The following is a 21,768-nucleotide window of genomic DNA, read 5'->3' on the forward strand; positions in this document are numbered from 1 at the left end:
TCAATCGTTTGATCAGATTTTTTTTCCTATAGAAAATGAAGATATCAGATCACAAAAAATCAGTTTGCTATTATATATATATATATATATATTATATATATATGTGTGTGTGTGTGTGATTTATTAACTATATTTTGTATCATAAACAAATTCTGCAAAATATATTACATGCGTAAAATTTTATATTTTTAAATATTATTTTATCTTTTGTTTTGAGCATGTAAATAAAATTTGAAATAATTATAAAGCTGTTTGAAGAGCGTAAGAAAAAAATAATTTTGAGCATGTAAATAGGAAATGAAAACTAAACTTGGAAACAACTCTTAAGCTATTAATTCATTATTTTTCAATTTTTCCATTAAGCAAGGTAAGTATTCTTTCTCATTTCTCTATAAGTTTTCAAGGGAATTATAAGTAGGAAATTACGGGGAAGTACTATATATTAAATTAGAATAATTAGATGGTTACGATAAAAAATATGGAGAACAAATAATAATGTATATGATAAAATTTTAGGATGAATAAATAAATTTATTTGATAGATTTTCTGAGGGTTATATGGTTAAAACTGAAAAGTACATATATAAAAAGATCCAAAATTTTGTTCAAAAATATTTTTGAATGCATATTGAAAATAATAGTTAAAAATAAAAGAAGTTTGATAACTCAAATATCTGAATGTAAAATATATATAAAATTTAATTACAAAACTGATTGCGGAATTTAGAGGAAAATTTAAGATTTAAGATTCTTTACAAAACCATTTATTTAGTTAACTAATCTGTTCACTTAAATAAAGTACCAGTTTAAGTATATCCAATGGTTTTGGAAATACAGACAAATTAAAATATTAGAAAATTTAGAAACTTTTTTGTCAACAAATTTAGATCATTCTAAAAACACAGAGGATATGATATATTGCTGTTGAAACTTGATCCTTAATTGAAACAATTTTTATAGTTCAGTGCATACAGTTAATGAAACTTAAATAAAATATATATTTCATATATCCTACTATCAACCAAAGAAAATAAATTGTTAAAATATGTATTTAATATCATATTAAGAAATTCAACCTATATGAATTGGTCTGTGATTTAAATATGAAAAAGATAAATAAAAGTAATATACTAATGTTCGCGAAGTATCTTGTAATTTTTTAAAAAATTCAGTATATATATAACCGGTTATATGCGGCAATATAGATGTAAATAAATTATAACTAAGAAATGAAATTGTATGATGTGTTTATAATCTCTATGTTTTACATTATTTGAATTTGTCTCTGACCAACAATTAGATATGTTTCCATCAAATTATATATTAGTGAAAATGTCTTTCAATGATTTTATTGAATCTCAGTAGTTCGAAATTGGTATGCAAGTTTACATTAGTTTAAGAAAAATTAGAAACTGTAGGGTAAAATTAAAACTTACAGATGAAGAAATAGTGTAAGAAATGAAATAATAAAAATTTTAAAAATGTAAATGTTAAAAGAGACAATTTCTCATACAAACCAACTGTTATAATTGAAAATATATGAGAATAAAAACATTAATTCCAATAACAATTTTTTTCCTGCATATCTTTTCATTTATAGAATTCACAGAAATTTCTAATGTTTTATTTATCAAATAAAATTGAAACGTGACTCAATCCTTAAACCATTACAACAAAAGCATCATTTTTAACAAACAATTTATCAATGACAAGTAGGATAAATTTAGTTGATTAGAGATTGATTATATAGCGGAGCAAGTAGTATTATAGGTAGTTCATGATTATGTTTGAAAAGGAACTATAAGTTTGCTATAAATCTGTCACTGAAAAAAGGTCAATAACACATTTTGCTAAGATTTTTCATATTAAACTACGTTAGGCTTAAGTCGGACAGTCAGTTGGGAAGCAAGTTAACCAAACGTCAAAGATTACTACTTTTTGGAAAAGAAATTTTGAATATTAATCGATTTATGAAAAAAAAACTAATTGATTTAAGAAAATAGCAAACGAAAAGCGAGAATATCACAAATCTACAATTTGAAACTTTTGTTAGATGCTGCAATTTTAAAAATTGGACGTCTTACTTTTATTTGTTTTAATCAGCAAACATCTTACTTCTATTCATTCACATCTCCCTCTAAACTTGAAAGAGAAAAATAGATAATACACCTTCTGATGGATGAAGTAAATCTTTGGTTAACTTTTTGTTCTTCCCAACGAGCGAGACAATTGACAGATTCTGAATGGCTATTATGCAGATATGTACAATCAGGGTGGAAAGATGAAAAGAGGAGACTACATATAATAACAATAATGCAAAAAGGCATCTAAGTTGATTATTTTTAGCAATCAGTCCTTTTTCTTCTTCGGTCCTGTTCGTTTCGTGATCTGGATGCAGCATCCGGATGCAGATGCGGGACGATGTTCGTTTGTGCGAAATAAGAGACTAAGTTGGATGCTGCATCCAAATATTTTTCCAAAACTCATCCGAAATTTCCGGGATTTCTGGATGACACTTTTCAACGTTTCCAGCTGCAGTCAACTCATCCAAAACTAGTAAAAGTCGGTAATACCCTTCATTTATTTTCAAAATTACAAAAATTTTGCCATTGCTTTCTAACCTAATTTTCTTACGCCGTTGGAAGCAGACTCATCTCTTCACTCTCGACTCCTCTCTTCACCTCCTCTCTGCAACCATGAAGCTCTGGAGATCTCTCTCGTACTCTTGATCCCAGATCGTCATCTCTCTCTCTCACAGTCTCTCTCTCCTCGCCATCTCTCTCTTCGCGAACCCATCTCTTTCTCTCCTCGCGAACTCTCTCATCTCGCCATCTCTCTCTCCTCGCGAACTCTCTCATCTCGCCATCTCTCTCTCCTCGCGAACTCTCTCATCTCGCCATCTCTCTCTCCTCGCGAACCCATCTCTCTCTCCTCGCGAACCCATCTCTCTCTCAAGGTCTCAGAAGCTTCAGTCTCTCACTATATCGTAAGAGGTTCAGTCTCTCACATAGATCTCTGTTACATTTCGATTTTGTTGCTTGTTGCTTGTTGCTAACAGAGCTCGTGGAGTTGAATAGATTCAGCCATGGCAGATTTGTATTGTAGTGATAGCTTATTTCGAAATCTCATTTGTTTTGCTCTCACTATTGCAGTCTTGTGCCTGTGATAGCTTATTTTGAAGGGAAACAACAAGTTTCAAGCTTCATCTCGAACCCATCTCTTCTGGTGAGCTCTCACTAGCTTTGTGAACCTATTAAAGGGTCTGTATATGCTAGCTTAGCTTCGAAACCATTCCAATTTTGATGGGTTTCATCCATTTATGAATTTGCTTTGATGGGTTTCTCTATGATGGGTGATGTGTGATGTTAAGTTCTTTGATGGGTTTCATCTAAAGTTTATTCATTTTCTGTCTTTTATGCAGGTTCTCTCTTCTCAAGGTCACACTCTCCAGCTCTCTCTCTTCTCTGACGTCTCTCAGATCTCTCTCTCAAGCTCACACTCTTCACCCTCTCAACCTCAGACTGTATTCTCACTGCTCTGTAGATGTGTAGATGTGTTTGACCAGTTTCTGGGTATAGTTAGTGTTGTAGCCTTTTGCTTCGTATTATCTGAATCTAGATTGAAATCTTCTGCAACTTTACATATTTTTAAGTTTACTCTGTCTTCTGATCTATATAGTGAGCGAGAATCTTAGTTTAGTTACTTGATTATGTTCCAAGTGAGGTCCTTTCTTTTAAGACATCACATGTCAAATATTGTTAAGGTTTGTCTACTAATTTTTTTCGTTATGAAGCAGTAGGAGTAGGTTGCTACCTTTGCTGTTGTTTTTCGACTTTTATTTATATGTTTTGCATCTTTTCCTTTGATGTAGGAAACTGATAAAATGTAGATGTGTTTGACCACTTTCTGGTTTGATTAAATGTTCCTTATTCATCGTTGTTTATAGCTTGTAGTATTGTGGTCTGATCTGGTTAACTCTATTTTTTTATACTTTTATTCTGGTTATTAACTAGTGGTTGCTTCTTGTTTAGTTTTCATCTTAAAGTACTTAAACTTTGTTCCTTTTCTGTCTTTTTTTGCAGGCTCTCTTCTCAAGCTCACACTATTTTGCAGGCTCGCCTCTCAAGCTTCAATGGCAACTGTCCCTGGAAATGATGTAAGTCATTCTCAACACACTATTTTGGTGTTTCTGTGTTACATTTAGTTAGCATTTAGTTGAGTGTAATCACTGATAGGATAGCAAGAGGAAGTCGCCTTCCATATTAGCATATGAAGAGGTTGTCTCAAGCAGTTACTTCTTCCAGGTTTTTATTCTCATCTCTGTCTCTCTCTCTCTCGCATCTCATGTTTATTCTCATCTCTGTCTTTCTCTCGCATCTCATGTTTCTACGTTTGTAATGCCTCTTTTAGCTCCACGTTTGATCTCTTAAGGATGTGTGATATGTACTTGTTTCAGGTTTGAGTGTTCAAGACATTTGAAGATCTTCTTGAAGTCAAGGATTATGTTTACTATTGTTCAGACTTGAAGATTTGAGTGTTTCAGTCTTTGAGTTTTGAGTCAAGATTTTGAATTTTTATTTTTATTTTTTATTTCAAGACTTTGAGTTTTAAGTTTAATGTTTATTATTGTTATTTTGAATGTTATAAAACATGAAAAATTGAATTTGATATTTATTTTTATTTATGTATTTTTTATTTGCAGTGAAACATAACTTTTTACAAGCTAAAACATGAAAAAACTGAATTTTTAGACCAAAAGAGAAGATAAGGAGTTTTTGGTCATTTGATATAAAACTCATCCAGATACAAAATACAGAAATACAAAACGAACATAACTGTATCCGGATACAGTTTCCAGATGCATAATCCAAATATTTCAGATTCGCGAACGAACAACATCTGATTGCTGCATCCAATTACTGCGTTCGGATGCCGCGTCTGGATGCTGCATCCAGATCACGAAACGAACAGGACCTTCCTCTTCTGTATCTTCATCATCATCCACACACCCTACAAGCCAAACTGCCAAAGCAACAGAAACTGAAAGGTAAGTATCGCAAATAATCAGACAATAGATTCTACAAAGGAAAGTAAGAACCTTTAAATCAAAAACAGGTTGCACATCATCCTCATCGGAATAATCATTAGTATCATCGTTAACATCCAAAGGAACAATATCCCTCTGTTTATGAACTGCAGACACAAACCAAAAGCAAATCAATCATCATCTCCATTCAACAGCACAAACCGAATCGATTAAATCTCTCGTAACGAACAATCAATCACACAAATCCGTAACTTTACTACCCATATATCTCATAACTCCAGTAGAAACAAAGACTTAGTCATTCAAATAATTGATTAAAACAAATAACTGACGAGATTTGGCGACAGTAAAATCAAAGATCATATAAATGTTGAGACGATGAATTATGATGATGCCCATGATTAGATGTGAAAAGGAAGACTATAAATTTCAATATATAATCTTGTTAATAGGTGCAACTTGTTAAAGGACGCGACTGTAAAAGATTTGTGCGAAGGGTGGCTTGGGAGTAGACGATAAAAGAAACGATTCGCGAAAAAATTGCTGACGTAAGTCTATTTTACAAACACAATACTATAGCCATTAGATCATCAAATTAATACAAACTCAGCCGTTCGATTATAATTTTTTTTTTCTATAAAAAATGCTGATGTCATAGTAGAACAAAATTAGGTTTGCTATTATATATAGATATGAATATACCACACAAAACAAGAGTAGGAGAACCATTAAGAGATATACACAGAAGACATGAATATATCCTTGGCAAAAATGATATTGAATATATCCTAATTTATATAAAAATGGTGCATTACCGACATTTTTAATATAAAAACGCAAAATACTCTTATTTTCCGGTTTTTATGAATATCTGAAGAGGACCAAAAAACGATAATGAATGTAGAACGTGGACATAAATAAACATCAGGAAAGGAAAAGAAAAGAGAATAAAAAATCTAAGACCATAACAAATTTTAAATGTGTACAAAAAATATATACATATAAAAAATATTCCTATACTCTTTTCATTTGTATTTTTTCCTCTTTTTATTTCCAAAAATAATAATAATGCTAACCAGTGTTGTTAAACCCGGACCGGACCGGCGGTCGGACCGGGTTCAACCGCGAACCGGACACCTATCCGGGTTGGTTTAATGTCAAAACCCAACTAAAGTTGAACCGGTTAAAACCCCATGTTGAACCGCTAAAAACCCGGGAACCGAGTGACCCAACGAACCGACGAAACCCTGGTTCGTATAAAAATCAAAATTTTGTTAATAAAATAATTATTTTTTCTCCCTTTTTAACATATATACTATTTTGTTTGTCACAAATTGCAACCAAAATAGAGTTTTGTAACTAATGTGTATATAATTTTTATAGGTGATGAAGATTGTATATAATTTTTATAGGTGATGAAGATTTAGAAGGACAAAGATTTGAAGAATAAACTTTAAATGTTTTTTTTCCTATTGACTTTAGATTTGAACTATTAATTTTTTATTATTTTTATCACATTTCAATTTGTTATTTTTGAAAGTTTTCTAAACATTATGACTATTTTTTGAAAAAATATATATAATATTTATAAAATAATAAATTCAGTTTAATCTAATCGACCCCGGTCGAACCAGGTCGAACCACAATGACCCGTGACCCAAAATATTTCCGGTTCGCTCGCCGGTCCGGTTTTAAAAACACTGATGCTAACAGTAACTATAGACAGAAGAATCTAACTCAAAGGAACAAATACGTTTCATAATAATCGCCATAATATCAAGACGATTACTACTACCACGTTGTATTATATCATGACTCTTTACCGACGCAACCGCCGAGTTTCTCGTACTCAACTCAGTGACCGAACTAGCTTCCGCTATCGACTCACTCGGACCAATCACTTCAATGTTCTTCGTCATATGAACATTCCCAACAAGTTGACTCAGCACGACAGATTCCGACACAAAGCTCTTTCTCTTGTGCTGCTGCTGCTGCTGCTGCATTGCCACTCTCACGATCTCAGTGTGCATTGCGCTCGATAGCCTCCTCACTCCCTTCGCTCCTCCTAACAAAACCGCCGGGTTGATCTCGGAGCCTTTCTTGTTGCTGTGCTTAGAGTTTGAAGAGGAGAAGAAGAGAACCGACTCGGGGCTCCGGTTACGAACCCGGGTTAACGGGTCACCAACGAACAGTGAAGTCTTTGCGTCAACGAGCATCACGTGCTTGTAGTTGCGTCTGACTCGTCCTAGCAGCATCGGGTAACACGCCCACCTCCTCAAGCTTATCGGCACGTGCTCGATAAAACCGGACAGCGAGTTCTCCGGGTCTAACTCGGTCACGTCGAAGCCCACGACAGAGCCGTGAGTCAACTCGGTCGACTCGTTCGATGCGGAATCGTTGACTCGGTGGATCCTCTTCCCCCATATAGGCTCAGAGATATCCTTCTTCGACTGCTTCTTCATGAAACGCGTTAGGTTGAATCCCAAAACGGAGTCGTTTTGGTGAGAGGAGTTTGAAGTGCGGTGAACTTCGACGAGTTTCAAGAACGAGTCGTTCTCTTCCTCCACCAGGTTGGTGAGTCTAGTAGCGGAAGAAGGAGAATTAAAGAGTAAAACGACGTCGGATCGGGAAGTGACTCCGGAGCGGTGAAGCAACCGCATGAAGAGGCGGAGATCTTCGTCCGCCGTGTCGGAAGGGATATGAGCGACGACTAAACCGTGCATGCATTTGGTTCCTCTCAGAAACAGAGTGCCCATCCTCTGTAGAGCGAGACGTCGAGTTTTGGCGACGGAGACTGTGCGAGTGAGGAGAAAGCGACGGTGCGAACGGGGAGACGAAGGTTCGAAGGTGGAGAAAGTGAAGAGGAAGAGGGTGAGGAAGAGGAGGAGAATGCAGATTGAGATTGTGGATTGGGCTTTGGAAAGGAGAAGGCGGGAAGATCTGGTGCGGAAGAGAGTCGTCTTCGTTTCCGGAGATGAAGAAGGAGAGAGGTCGTTGTGGTCAGGGAAGAAGACTAAGAGGAAACCCAATCCTCTTCCGCTGTTCTTTGTCTCTTTCACTGATGATATCAATCCCATTATCTATCTCTCTCGAGGAGTTTCTGTGGTTAGTGGTGACGACAGGCTGAGGCTGAGAAGAGCATTCGCTTTCTTCTCGAATTAGCCTTTTTAAGATTTTGCATCAATATTATTGTTGGTAGTGAAGAAAATGATGGCCGGGTCGGTTTATCCCGGGTCGGATAATTATTTGGAAACAAACAAAAATGTTGGTAGAATAATCAAGAGATTTAAAATTTAACACCTACAGAATAATTAATTACAGTGATTAAATGTATGTATTATGTAGCCTTTTAGTATTAGCTATGAATATGATCACATGTTTTACTAAAATAACTCATACTTCATGAATCATGAGAGAGAGATGTTCTTATTGTATCGAGCCTTTAAAAGAAAGAGTCGTATTGTCTCTGATTATGTATAGTAACAATTTGATTAAAACGCGTTATTAAAGGGTGTGCCTAATATTCATAAAACAGACAGTTTGACCGTTCTTACTCTATGCGAAACGATGAAAAGTTTAGACTTTAGAGAGGCGTAAGTGGTTTACCTTGACCGGTTTAACCATTACATTACTTTTGGATTTACCTAGGACTTTTGAAGCCATTTTTTTTTAGTAAAATATTAAATAAATATTAATAATTGTTGTAAAGAATATGCGTCGTTAATTTGGATATCTTAATCCACTGCGATTTATCCTCTAGGCTGACTCTAGAGGTTGCCCTACTCTGGCATGCTTTGAAGCGATTTTGTTATCAAAAACATGATTTATCATTTATGAAATGTCCTTTTCCAACGAGATCGTCACTAAATTAGTGTTGTTTTTCAGTTACCATCTAAGGATTTACTTCCACTGTTTGATTTGACAATTAGACAGTTATAATGCAATTAAACAGTAAAGCCAAATAGTTGAATGGTGAGTAGTGAAAACTGACTATTAAACAGGAATAATAGGTAACCGAATAATAAGAATAATAAGAAAATGAACGAAGATGAACAAAATAATAAAAATACTCATACCCTGTTGTTTCTTTCCGAATTTAATAAGAAATTGTTTTGCTCTCTGATTTCTTAAATTAAAAGAAATGAAAATAAATATTAAAGAAAAATATTCTTCATAAATAGTGTTAAATTTAAAAAACAAAGAAGAATTACATATTCTTGTTTCTTATAAATGGTGTCAAATTTAAAAAATGAGGAAAAATTAACTATTACCACTAATTTCTTTGGTCGCTAATTAAAGTTTTACATCGTGATTTATCATGTTTGATCAGAGTGACGAAGAAGTTGTTGTATTCTCAAACATGAAAACTGCAATCACCTGATTTGAAAGTGTGATAACTTTTTTCATCATAATTCTTATGAAATTTATTTAACTTCATGGTGATTCTCCACTACTTTTTGTATCCAAATCAAGTTTCTTACATTGTGATTTATCCTGGTTTGATCAAAGTGACAAAAAATTGTTGTATTCCCAGACAGTAAAATTGGAAACACCTTATTTAAAAGAGCTATGAAATAAATTCTGAATTTGATAAAGGAAAATTCCTTAAAAATACATTAACTAATTTCTATTTACTAATAAAATACACGAATTATTTTTTATGTCTATTAAATACATAAACTTTTGAAATTCGTAGATTTTACACATCTTTTTATATGGTGTTAATCATATTTACTTGAAGTGATGATGACGTTAGTCTTTAACTAAACACGTATTTAAATTGTGAAAAAAATTCCTTAAAAATATACAAAATAATTTTTATTTTCTAATAAAATATACGAACTATTTTGGATCCCCATTTAATACACGAAATAATTTTTGTTTTCATTAAATACAATTTTTTAAAAAAATTTGCAGATTTTTCTCAATGATTTAGATGACGTCGACTATGTTTAACAGAATATGATGTTAGTTTTAATTAAACACATGGTTAAACCGTGAAAAACACGCTCACTCTCAGCCAAAAACTCTGAAATTGATTGAGCCCTAATTCAAGTTACTTTCAATTTGAATTTGGCACCCTAATTTGTTCCAACCTCTTTTATTCCAAACTCTGTTCATTTTCTTTTTCTTCGCTTTGATTTCCCTTTATATCACTTCGAAGTGGAGTTGATTTCCATGTCGTGAAAAGGGCGAAGAAAGCTAGGCAATTTTAAACGAGTTTCTGATTTTGGAATTAGTTTATTGTTATGTATTTCTAATTTTTATTCTTTGCTTTGAATGTAGTGATAATGATTCAATCAAAGTTCATTTACACTATGATAAATAAGTTCAGTGTTATCAATTAGGTTGTACATATATTCTATCTACTATGATCAATACATTTAAAATTTCATTAAAAAAATATACGATGAAAGCGTAATGAAAATGAAAGCTAACAATCTATCAAAAGGATTTTTAAGGAATTAATTTAAGAAAAAGATCACATGTTTAACTAAACACTAACATCGTCTTCACTTTTATAAAACATAATTGACATCATCTAAATCATGTTAAACATAATTGACATCGTCTAAATCGATGTGTAAAATCTGAAAACTTCAAAAATCTGTATATTTAATGGAAAACAAAAATTAGTTCGTGTATAAAATGTGGATCTAAAATAGTTAGTGTATTTTATTATCAAATAAAAATTGTTTGTGTAAAGAATTTTCTCTTCACAATTTAATATATGTTTAATTAAACACTAACGTCATCATTTCCGTTAAATATGATTAACACCGTCTAAAAAATGTGTAAATTCTGAAAATTTTAAGAATTTATGTATTTAATAGCTAACGAAAATCAGATCGTGTATTAAACATGGATCCAAAATCATTTATGTATTTTGTTAGTAAATATAAATTAACCAGTGTATTTTTAAGGAATTTTCTATTTGTTAAATAGTGAATAATCTACCATAAAAATGAAAACAAACCACGATGCCAAGCTAAAAACAAAGCTGGCCAATCGATAGTAGATTAGTTATTAAGAGTTGTGGATTATAATCATCTTTTAAAATCTTTTAATGACAATATACGTGATGAAAGGTAGTTAGTACTTCTAGTAAAAGGCCCATTTCATTAGACCTGCCCCATTGATTACAGCTAGAATCCGTGATCGGTGGTTGAGACATGATGAAGGGTCGTATTGAATATAACTGGGGAAAACTGTATTTAAGAAAAAAAAAATCAAATGTGATATGAAAAAGAGTCAATTGGCTTAAAAACTAAAAGAAATGTAGAAATTAGGCAATTGCCTAAAACATCAAATGTGATATGAAAAAATCAAATGTGATATGATTTTTGTTTGGGAACCCGTGAGAACAAGTGTGTGTGTGTGTGTTGAATGTTGACGGTGGATCTCTATTCTCACGGGAACCTTCCGATGAAGCTCATTCACACGTGGCTTCTCTTCTTCTGCAGATTTCCAGTTTTAGGCCGGGACTTGTGCTTTACCAAAGCAAGTATATTTTCACACTCACTCACCAGATTTTGTGTCGACTAGTCTATTATCAATTTTTTTTTTCCTTTAGTATACAGTATGTATCATTTCATTTTCGAAAATTTTTAAGGTTTTGTATTCACTACGAAACAAACCAACAATTATTCAAACAAACAAGCAAAAACAAATGTTTTACAATTATATTATAGTCGTAAATGATTTGAGTCCAATTGTGGTTCAATTAATTAAGCAGTCTCTATCAATCACCTTCATAGAGATTAGTAAACAAAAGTTTAATCCTCAAAGAAAAATCGTCTCAGATTTACATTATACTTTTGGTTATGGAACATAATAAGTATAATGTAAATCTGAGGCTATTTCTGAAAATCCTTAACTACCGATTTCATCATCTAAACAATTTTTATTGTCTAGTAAGAAAAAAAAACGATGATCACGACTTGTACTCACTGACAGGATAAATAAAAGCAACTTGTACTTTTGCCGCTTGTCAAACTCTCTGGTGAAAATATATATCAGAATTTTTCTATAATTTTATTTATTGCATGGGTAGCCTGTCCAGAACTGTTTCTAAACCATCAAGCCAGCCGTTGGCGACCCCTTTGATTTGTCGGTGGTCATATGACACATTTGAACCTAGATCTATTTTAAAGCCCAAAATCTAAAAAGATAAAAAACACGTTATACAACCCATTAATGGCCGACAGATATTGGGGTGGGCTTTGAAAAAGGCAAGACGGGGTAAAAGGCTTCATACAACGCATAAAATTGGGCTTCTTCGTATATACCAAATGGTATTACTTAAGGCAGAAGCAAAGATTGGAATCATTGGATTAAGAGGTGTTGAATTGTTGTTCTGCTGATTAATTGTCCATCTTTAAATAGAGACGCTGATGTGTTCTAAATCTAGAATTTATTTTTGAAAATAAACAGATGTAGTGCTGTGTTGGGAACTAAAAACAGATGTTATTTGATCAATCAAACCTTTTTTGATTCAAGGTAAACGGTTCACCTAAAACATAGAGCAAACTCTAATTGATACCATGTAAAACCAAAAGAACAGCCAGTAACAAGGAGAATACACAATAAAACCTCTACTAAACACCATACTTAGGAGTACAATCATTGATTCCATCAACCAGAAGCCACTTGACTTCCAGAGTTATCACAGGGTGATTCGATCTTAGGTTTCTTTGTCTTTCTACAATACCCCGACCATGACAACCTAAGAAAGACAAAAACCACAAGTTCTGTTTTAGTTCTTGTCAACAAAACAGTAAAAAGCTTGAAACAAAGAATGAAAAGCTTTTGTTAGCAGCTTACCCCAGCTGCAAGGAAGTGTCGGAATAGTGGTCCTCATTGTCATTATCGTCATCATCTGAAGAAGAGCTCTCGTGCTCCGCTTGTGGGCTAGAGAATTGAGGTATTTCACTCAACCCTTTTGGTCTTGATGAACCTCTCCCCAACATCTCTACCTGAGGGTACAATTAGATTTGAATGTGGTATACATGGTGAAGACCAGAGTAAGCTAGTGTAAGGGTATAACAAATCTTTACCTGTTTGCGCAAGAGTTGGTTCTCTTCCAATGCCCTTCTCTCCTGATGATTATAACAAAGATGGTGAGATTTAACATTTTTTAAGAATTGATAAAACAATTGGAGTAAAAGCTTGTTGTTACCTGTAACCTGGATCTTTCCACCTGGCTGAGCAAGAGTTGTGTCTGAACCAAAACAAAACTTTGCAAGTCAAGAGATGATTCACAGATGGATTTCAATATTTTGAATAAAAATTGTTCAATTGTCTCCACCTTTTGATTCTTGACACTGTGCAAGCTATCATTCAACTGGTTTTCAAGAGAAATAAGATCCGAGAAACTCATACCCTCAAGCTCCTTACCCTTCAGTCTCCTGCTCTCATGAACAAATACAAAAGATGAACAAAAGTGAGCAATCAAAGCTAACACTATTCTAACAGAGAGAGACATACTCAATAGCAAGCTGAAGTCTCTCAAGTTCGCTCCTCATAGATTCATCTTTCCGCAACTGCAAACAACCGAATCCATGTAAGAAAAAGGGGATACAAAAGGACCACTGCTTATAGTTATAGAGATAGACACACATACCACAACACCATTTTCATGTGAAGAAGAACAAAGCAAAAGCTGTTGTTGTTCTCTTTGTTTATGATCAGCCGTTTCAGCATTGTATCCATATCTCGAAAGAGTTTGCTCCATACTTCAACACATTTGAAAGAAAAACACACACTCTCCATTAGCTTAAGCCACTACCATAACACCAAAATCACAATAAGACTTTCTCAATTTCTTCACTAAAGACAAGATAAACACGCCACTTACGAAACAAATAGACTAGTCTATGGGTCTACTAATCTTAAGAGTCATAGATCAGTACCAAGATTGTAACTTTCTTCAACAGTTAGGGTTTATAACTCACAACTAACCCACATTACAGAGACACAATCTCGATTTCTACAAGGATAAGTCCTTAAACCGAAAGACAGAACAAGTAATTTGCTCTGTTTTAACACTTTGCTCTGTTTTCAATCTCTTTATTTATCCACCAAAACCTAGAAAGTAACATACTTTGCTAATCTCAAATGAACCCAGAACAAAAAAATAACATGAGAATCATTGTTTTACCAGCCGCTGGAGAAATCGTAAACCTTGCCGGTGCTGGAGAAGATGATGAGAGCAACCTCCGCGTCGCAGAGGATCGAAAGCTCTTTGGCCTTCTTCATCAAGCCGTTCCGTCTTTTGGAGAAAGTGACTTGACGACTGTTCACATTCTCAATCTTCTTAATCTCAATCCTTCCTCTCCCCATCTTCAAAAATCTGGTCTGCTCTGTAAAATCTAAAACAGAGGATGAAGTAGTAAGGCTTTGTATATCTATTTATATATTTTTTTTATTCTGTATATATTTAGGAATGGGTTTTGTTTAGGAAAGGAGGAGGCTAGAATTAGGGTATTGCATAAAAAGATGGGAGTTACTATAAGTAGCAATGTTCCATATTTGGTTTGCTTTGCTTTCGTGTGAGTGGCTGTTTTCTTCTTTTAGGAACTTACTTTCCCTTTTATAACGCCTTTGTTTCGTTTCCTTTGCCTTCTCTTCTCCTACTGTAAATTGCTTTCTCTTTTCTTACTTTTTGGTTATATATACATAGAAATTTAATAGCTAGGGCTTTCTTTTCTGTTTGCTGTAGTTCACATGCTTTAATGACGGTTCTAAAACTTAATCTACCAAAAAGATATTTAAAATTTATAGGTTTACAAATAAAGTAATTTCTATTTATCGGAAAAAGTTGACCGTGTATCACGGTATAATTAAATACAAAATTAAGGGATGTATTTAAATAAAATTTTTGATCAGCTGCTTTAATCATAGTCAACTGAAAATTAAGGGGCACGAATATTTTTTTATTGAAGATCAAAATTTAATTGGCAATATTAAATTTATATTTAACACTCATGTAGTCATATTATATAGTGTTGGGTTTAGATGTTTTGTATGCCAAATATAATAAGAAATATTAGGTAATAAATAATTCATTGTTTTGCTCTCTTTTTTTCCTTTTGAAACTATAATCCATCCTTTACCCTCATCTAATTTAAAGATGGTATTCAAAATTAATGACATTGTTTTTGTTGATGTGGCTTTGATGCTTTGGTGGATATTAAAAATCTCGGAAAGAGGATTACTTCCCTCGACCCTCCCCAACCCAAAACAGAATCTTGTTATATTTATAGGAAAAGAAGATTTCCCTCCTAAGATGACTTTCTATCGTAACCGAAAATATATAGAGAGAATAACGTACATTGCATTTCGGAACCATCCAAATATTAGGAAAGCACTAATATTGGCAAATAATAAATCGCTGGCTGGTTATATTACAATATTTATTAGAACTAGATTTAGCAAAACAAATATATATGTATATTTAGAACCAAATTTAAATACAACAACAAGAAATAACAGTTTATTTATTCATATTTACACATATACAATTCAAGCAAAAATTAATAAAATTGATGGTACAAAAACCCAATTTCCATCCTTTTCCTCCCATGTGTATAACCAAAATAAAATGGGAAGTACTATTTTTTGTTTCTTTAAGATTTTCACTCTTTTAATAATCTATCAAATAAGAAAACCAACCACTTGTCGTAATGACATGCAATTATTTTACTTTCTTTTCTCAAACTTAAAATAAAATGTGTTTTGAGAAGAAAAAAACTCGAGGATGACTGTAAAAGGACACATAAGAAGATTACACGATATTCTTATATACATACGAAGTAAATCTTTTTTTTTTTGCTAAATACATGTAAATCTTTCATAGATAGAAACATAGAGTATCGTGTACATTTTTTTCCAACAAATATTGATGTATATCTTTTTTTGGTCAACAACATTGATGTATATCTAAACTCTATTTGTAGACAAAAAATTATCTAACTCATTATTGCAGCAAATTTCGGTACAAACGGTAATCATGGACCTATCGACCTGGATTTCGGGTGTAGCCCGTAAAAAATTGTCGCGGAACGGAATTAGGCCGAGATTTTCTAGGACCGCAAATTAGTGGGTTTTGCGGAACGAATTATTGTGGGGCTGAGTCTTTTGCACGAGGGACAAAACGGCCATGCAGAAATCACATGGACCCGTATTTTTTTTTTCTTCATTTCATGTTTTACCTAAAAACAACGTAAGGGAACAAGTGAGAAGAAGGTGATTCGTGTGACTTCCTCCGAAAAAATGGAGATACAATAATGACGATTCGAACTCTAGCGATGACAATTTGAACTCTAACGATGACGATTTGAGTTCTGGTGGTTTTAATTACTTTTGGTATTAGCAACTTTTATTTGGTGTTGAATAAATATTGGGATGAAGTTAGTGGTGTTTTTGCAATGATAGCGGTCTTCGATCCACGGTTTAAGCTTTTAATTGTGGACTGTTATTTAGGGAATCTTGACATGAGTACACGTGATGCAAAGTTGAAGACTTGTGTAACAAGCTCAGTATTCTGTTTGAGTCATACGACAAAAAATTCAAGAATAATTCACTTTCCACTGAGCCATGTGAGACTGTTTCGCAGAAAGCCTTAGTGGCTTGGGTCAATGTGTCAAATGTGTCTGTTTGGGAACTATGGTGTGAGTGTTTTTTCAATTTTTTTACCTTCTCTTTTTTTTTTAACCTCTCTGATAGTTTTTTTATAGAACCTTCACAGGATTTCTTTGTGTTGGGCTTTTCCAAGCCCACGTCCAACTCTATCTTGTCCGATTAGTACGATATTGTCCACTTTGGGCCCGAAGGCAAAGCCCGCATGGATTTGTTTCTGGGACTCCTTCCCAAAAGGCCTCGTACTAATCAGAGTTGGACATCCCTTTATATACTAGACATTATTTGTCTAAACTTCCAATGTGGGACTTTGTTTGCATTCCCAACAAACCTCCTCTCAAACCAAGTACCACATCAACCCTTGGTTTCCAACCTCCAGCGAAATCTGGCACACTTCTTGTACCGCCGTAATCACCAACGGGACTCTTCACCTAACCCTTGTTACACCATTAGGATTTATCCACATAACCCTTACTGCACCATTAGGACATTCACCACCCAATCTTTGCAGCACCGTTAAGAATATCCACCTAATCTTGTATCGTCGTTAGGGAGAGACTTTCGATACAAGTCTCCGACACCACTTATTCGCGAAGTCATCTTGAGGATTTTCCTCCCACAACCGAAGCTCCCAGGATCTTTGACTGGCCTCTGCTACGCACCTCGCCCTTCCCATCGAAGTGGAGGCTCTTCGAACTTGAAGGGTATTTTGGTTTTCCTGCAGATGTTCGTCATCCCGGCTCTGATACCAATTGTTGGGCTTTTCCAAGCCCACGTCCAACTCTATCTTGTCCGATTAGTACGATATTGTCCACTTTGGGCCGGAAGGCAAAGCCCGCATGGATTTGTTTCTGGGACTCCTTCCCAAAAGGCCTCGTACTAATCAGAGTTGGACATCCCTTTATATACTAGACATTATTTGTCTAAACTTCCAATGTGGGACTTTGTTTGCATTCCCAACACTTTGCATTTCGCAAAGTCAGTGGGATTGTGAGTGGAAAGACACCTTTAGAAACTTATCTGGAAGAATCACCTTTGGACATTACTAATTTTCAGAGCTTGGACATCCGCAATTGGTGGAAAGACAATGTGCAATAGTGACTTGGCTGCAATGGCATGTGATCTGTTAAGTATTCCAAACACAATAGTGGCTTTGGAGTCCTCCTTTAGTATTGGTCCTATTGGATCACGAGTTCTGAATAAATATAGGAGTCGTCTACTTCCAAAAAATGTGCAAGCTCTGATATGCACTATGAATTGGATCAAGAGATATGATTCTTATGCAGATGGTAAATAACTCACATTATGAAGATGGCAAATATATATTTGAAAATATTTTGCTGAGGAGTATAATTTTGTTCTGAAAAATTCCATAAAAATGTTATTGATATGTTGAGTTAAAATATTTTATACACATTAATATATTTTTCGTTATATAAGATATTTATTTCCATATATTTTGGTATATCTGACATATTTATATTTCCAATTTTACATACTAAATTTTCATTTTCAAACATTATAAACATGGTAATTTTTTCATTAGTATCTTTAATAAAAATACAGATAGGCTTTAGTTTAGTATATATCAAAAAACTCTAAACTGCAAAACAATAATTGTTTTAAACAAAATTATTATATAAGAAGTTAGATTGTGTATGTTTTCAGAAAATTGATGTAAATAGCTTTTAGGATAATAAATATAGTGCTATGTTTTGAAAAAGAAATGATCAAAGAGAGAGAGATCATACATGATTTAATTATCACTTCTTAAAGTTTTGGAAAATTTCCTAAATCAATTGTTTAGACATAAGTATAAGAATGATATGATATTGTAATTATCTCAAAAAGCCAATGACAATTCTAATAGTATATATTCTCACTAGAAGTATCACACTCTTGTTACCAGTTTCCAGGAAAAAGATCGGGTCATGGAACAAGAAAAAATACCACGAGAGCTTGATGCAATATCGTCGATCCATAAGTTGGCCAGACTAGGGAATCATCTAGACGCCTTGAAAGAAGCCGCGCAAAACTCCCATTCCTCCATCCTTGATCCAAGACTCCTACACGTGTTCTAGAGAGCATCCTCTGCCTTCCAGACTCGTTAGAGTTTTCTCGATACTGTTCTTCTTGGTATCATATATAGCTATGATGATATAGTTCTTACTTCTTAATGTAATAAAATTCTTAAGAGTGTTCTCGAAATTGTGCTTCTTAATTGTGGTCAAATGTCGTCTGTACTGATAATTAATTTACTCAAGGACTAACAAAAACATCATGGAAGATTCGCATAGGTGGATATGAACAGTGTGGAGAGGTTTTGTTTCTGAGCAGGGGCAGTTGGTATTATGTTGATAGAACCGTATTTTACAAACTACGGATTACTGAATATTGTAAAGAATAAAATAGATAAAATAATACTAAAGATTAAGAAAATGATGATACAACTGTAGAGGCGAGATATTATCTCTTTCCTTAACTCAAAATACGTTCCGTAGTGCGACGGTTCGATAACGTAATGAGTCTCAGGATACAACTGCAAACAATCTTCTGAATTTGCGTCACTCTATCAGAAGCCTGACGAAACTAGTTTTGTGTTGTACTCTCAGACACAAAATAAAAAATACTAACATATCTATTCTAAGTGGGAGAGAGTAACTTCTCTTTTTGAGAATTGTTCGTGTGTGTATCACAATATGAAGAGTAGTGGGTTTTATAAGCTTTTCCAAAAGTAAAGACCACAAAACATTACGACATTGATTCTTGTAATTAATATGAATCAACCATTATGACATTGTCAAAACAACCATAATGACATAGTCAAAAAACGTTTTTGATATAAAGAAAAGATATTTATGATTTCTTTTAATTACTAAATAATTTAAGACAATCACTAAATTGATTTGAATTCGGTTACAATAACAAAAGGACGGTTATAGTCCGTTGACCAAATTTCAAACTCAATTCCAAATTTAATTTGGTTAACTCGGTTTTGTGCACACACATTTCAACCGGTATATCTTTCCAGAAATATACTATAGTATATTCATACTTCTCCATATATAAACAAGAGGATTCACACCTCATATTTTATGTTGGACATTTACTAGTTTTTAAACATAGTCAAATATTCAAGCTTATAAGCTTTCCAAGTCAATGACTTTGGACCAACATTTCTTATTCAAACGAACTTTGTTTTTGACATATTAATACACTACTCCATAGTGTTTGTCAACCATTCAGTTATCCGACGAACGTCTTCGCCCGGAAAACTTACCGAAAATGGTCTAAAACCATCTCGTCAAAAAACGAGTTCCAACAATCCCCCACATGAATAGAAATGCTTCTAGACACTAGACGACTCGACAGACTTGACTTCCTAGACAAGACTCGACAGACTTGACTTCCTAGACAAGACTCGACAAGACTCAACTAAGGACTTTTGAGAGTACAAACGAGAAATTCACTGCATGATGAGTTGGTAGCAATTTTTCAGCCTTGAACCAGTCATTGTTAATAGCTATCGGATTTACTCGGCCAGGAGGTGGCCATGATGTCTTGAACCTCCCAGGCTTTGGTGTAAACCTAGACAATAGCCAAAACACAGTTTCATTCTCTCACAAAACCAATTTCTCTATTGTGTTCATTTTGGCCGTGAACATTCCTGGTAATCATGAGTGAACTTTAGAGAATATAGCCATTTTATTCTCCTAGAAACGGCCTCATTTCAAACCCACAAGGTGATTTGCCATTAGTTTTGTTTAGAGGAGTATCATGTACTACTCCATTCATATCTCAAAACAATTGGCACAAATCATTAAAAGCAAATGCTTATCCTCTATTCCTTACATGTAGCACTGTTTAATCATCCTAGGAATTGGGTATAGACCGAAGTCTTACAGTGCTTTGGACAGATTTAGTTTGACTTAGTTGTCTCCTTGAACCTATTTCTTGGGATCTCCAATCTGATAAGTAGAGTTACCGCCAAACCTCATCTTAGTTCATAGGCTAAACACATTCCTCTTGATCATATTACAATTTGATCTCATGACACACCTTTAATAATAGGATCCTAGGTTGTCATCACAGTGAACATAATCTCTTGAGATTAGTCGAGATCAATTGTTTAATGATTTTTGTCATCTTTTTTTTTTCAAGATACAATTAACCATTATACACAAAACTCAGTGTATGACACTAGTTTATTTTTATTTAAAAAAATAATAATAATAATAGTTTGATAACTATTACTAAGTTCATTTGGCTTCTTGCCATTGACTTTATATGGTAAGCAAAGATTTCCTCACATTTTTTGAAATAGCTCAAAACCATGCATATTTACATTTAACATCTCTTAAGAGTTTAGAAAATTAATCTACAACTCCTTTAGATTTAAAATACGGTTCTATCATATGTTTGGGTGTAAAATAAGTCTTTCCAGTTTGGAGAAACTGGGTCAGACATGGGTGGCGAGCTAGTGGTCAGATATTAAGCACTACCATTATTAATAGTAATGCGTTTTTCAGACTGGACCTACGCTTTTCAGACATATCTCACGTTATATATCATTATTTTATGTGTAATGCATGTCTCACGTTTTAGATCTATTCGTTTTATATGGATTCTTTAAAGACACCAGATTTGAGTTTACAATGCTTTTAAATACTTGTCGACTTGTAGTTTAAACCGCATTTGCACAGACTGATGGCTATCCCTATATTCTAAGCTTTAGATTGTTCCGAGTCTCTATCCGAAAACTTAACCAATAAATTAAAAGCCTCTGGATCACATTTTGTTGCCTTCTCAGTCCTCGTATTTGTTTGATTGTAGCAATTAGTCCATTTATTTGTATGGGTCTTCGCACAAAGAAACAAAAAGTATCCCTATTTATTATTATAAAGTGACGACGACTCTTTAAAAGCACAGCAAGTTGGATTGCATCTGGTATAATCCGTTTACTTTACTTTACATGTATTTGTGTTTGCTATTAATTATTTTGTTAACCAAAAGGTTGTAAAATAATGTCCATGGATTAGAGATCAGAATATATTCAATTTTATTTTGAAACACTTGGTTTT

General features: G+C 33.7%; 2 protein-coding genes and 1 long non-coding RNA gene across 3 annotated transcripts; all 3 read right to left on the reverse strand.

Moving 5' to 3' along the window:
• Positions 1-4,757: 4,757 nt before the first annotated feature.
• On the reverse strand, positions 4,758-6,117 carry LOC108811507 (uncharacterized). Its single transcript, XR_008936538.1, has 2 exons — positions 5,099-6,117; positions 4,758-5,022 (listed from the first exon to the last, which is right to left on the reverse strand). It is a non-coding gene; the product is annotated as an uncharacterized LOC108811507 (long non-coding RNA).
• A 339-nt stretch (positions 6,118-6,456) lies between these two features.
• On the reverse strand, positions 6,457-8,253 carry LOC108816174 (uncharacterized). The gene has a single exon (XM_056990460.1). It carries the CDS (start codon positions 8,122-8,124, stop codon positions 6,754-6,756), a length of 1,371 nt encoding a protein of 456 aa, XP_056846440.1. The 5' UTR covers positions 8,125-8,253; the 3' UTR covers positions 6,457-6,753.
• A 4,241-nt stretch (positions 8,254-12,494) lies between these two features.
• On the reverse strand, positions 12,495-14,659 carry LOC108816195 (agamous-like MADS-box protein AGL18). Its single transcript, XM_056991127.1, has 8 exons — positions 14,208-14,659; positions 13,671-13,782; positions 13,535-13,590; positions 13,356-13,455; positions 13,227-13,268; positions 13,105-13,146; positions 12,872-13,023; positions 12,495-12,773 (listed from the first exon to the last, which is right to left on the reverse strand). Exons 1-8 carry the CDS (start codon positions 14,387-14,389, stop codon positions 12,683-12,685), a joined length of 777 nt encoding a protein of 258 aa, XP_056847107.1. The 5' UTR covers positions 14,390-14,659; the 3' UTR covers positions 12,495-12,682.
• Positions 14,660-21,768: the final 7,109 nt, after the last annotated feature.

This window comes from Raphanus sativus, chromosome 7, assembly GCF_000801105.2.
Source record: "Raphanus sativus cultivar WK10039 chromosome 7, ASM80110v3, whole genome shotgun sequence".
Lineage (NCBI taxonomy): Eukaryota > Viridiplantae > Streptophyta > Magnoliopsida > Brassicales > Brassicaceae > Raphanus > Raphanus sativus.

Bases quoted from the DNA above. Each gene is read 5' to 3' on its own strand.
- LOC108816174 (XM_056990460.1), bottom strand. From the start codon at position 8,124: ATGGGATTGATATCATCAGTGAAAGAGACAAAGAACAGCGGAAGAGGA.
- LOC108816195 (XM_056991127.1), bottom strand. From the start codon at position 14,389: ATGGGGAGAGGAAGGATTGAGATTAAGAAGATTGAGAATGTGAACAGT. The intron at 13,591-13,670 runs GTATGTGTGTCT...GGTTGTTTGCAG, and splicing joins CACATGAAAATGGTGTTGTG to TTGCGGAAAGATGAATCTAT. The intron at 13,147-13,226 runs GTAACAACAAGC...TATAATCATCAG, and splicing joins TGGAAAGATCCAGGTTACAG to GAGAGAAGGGCATTGGAAGA.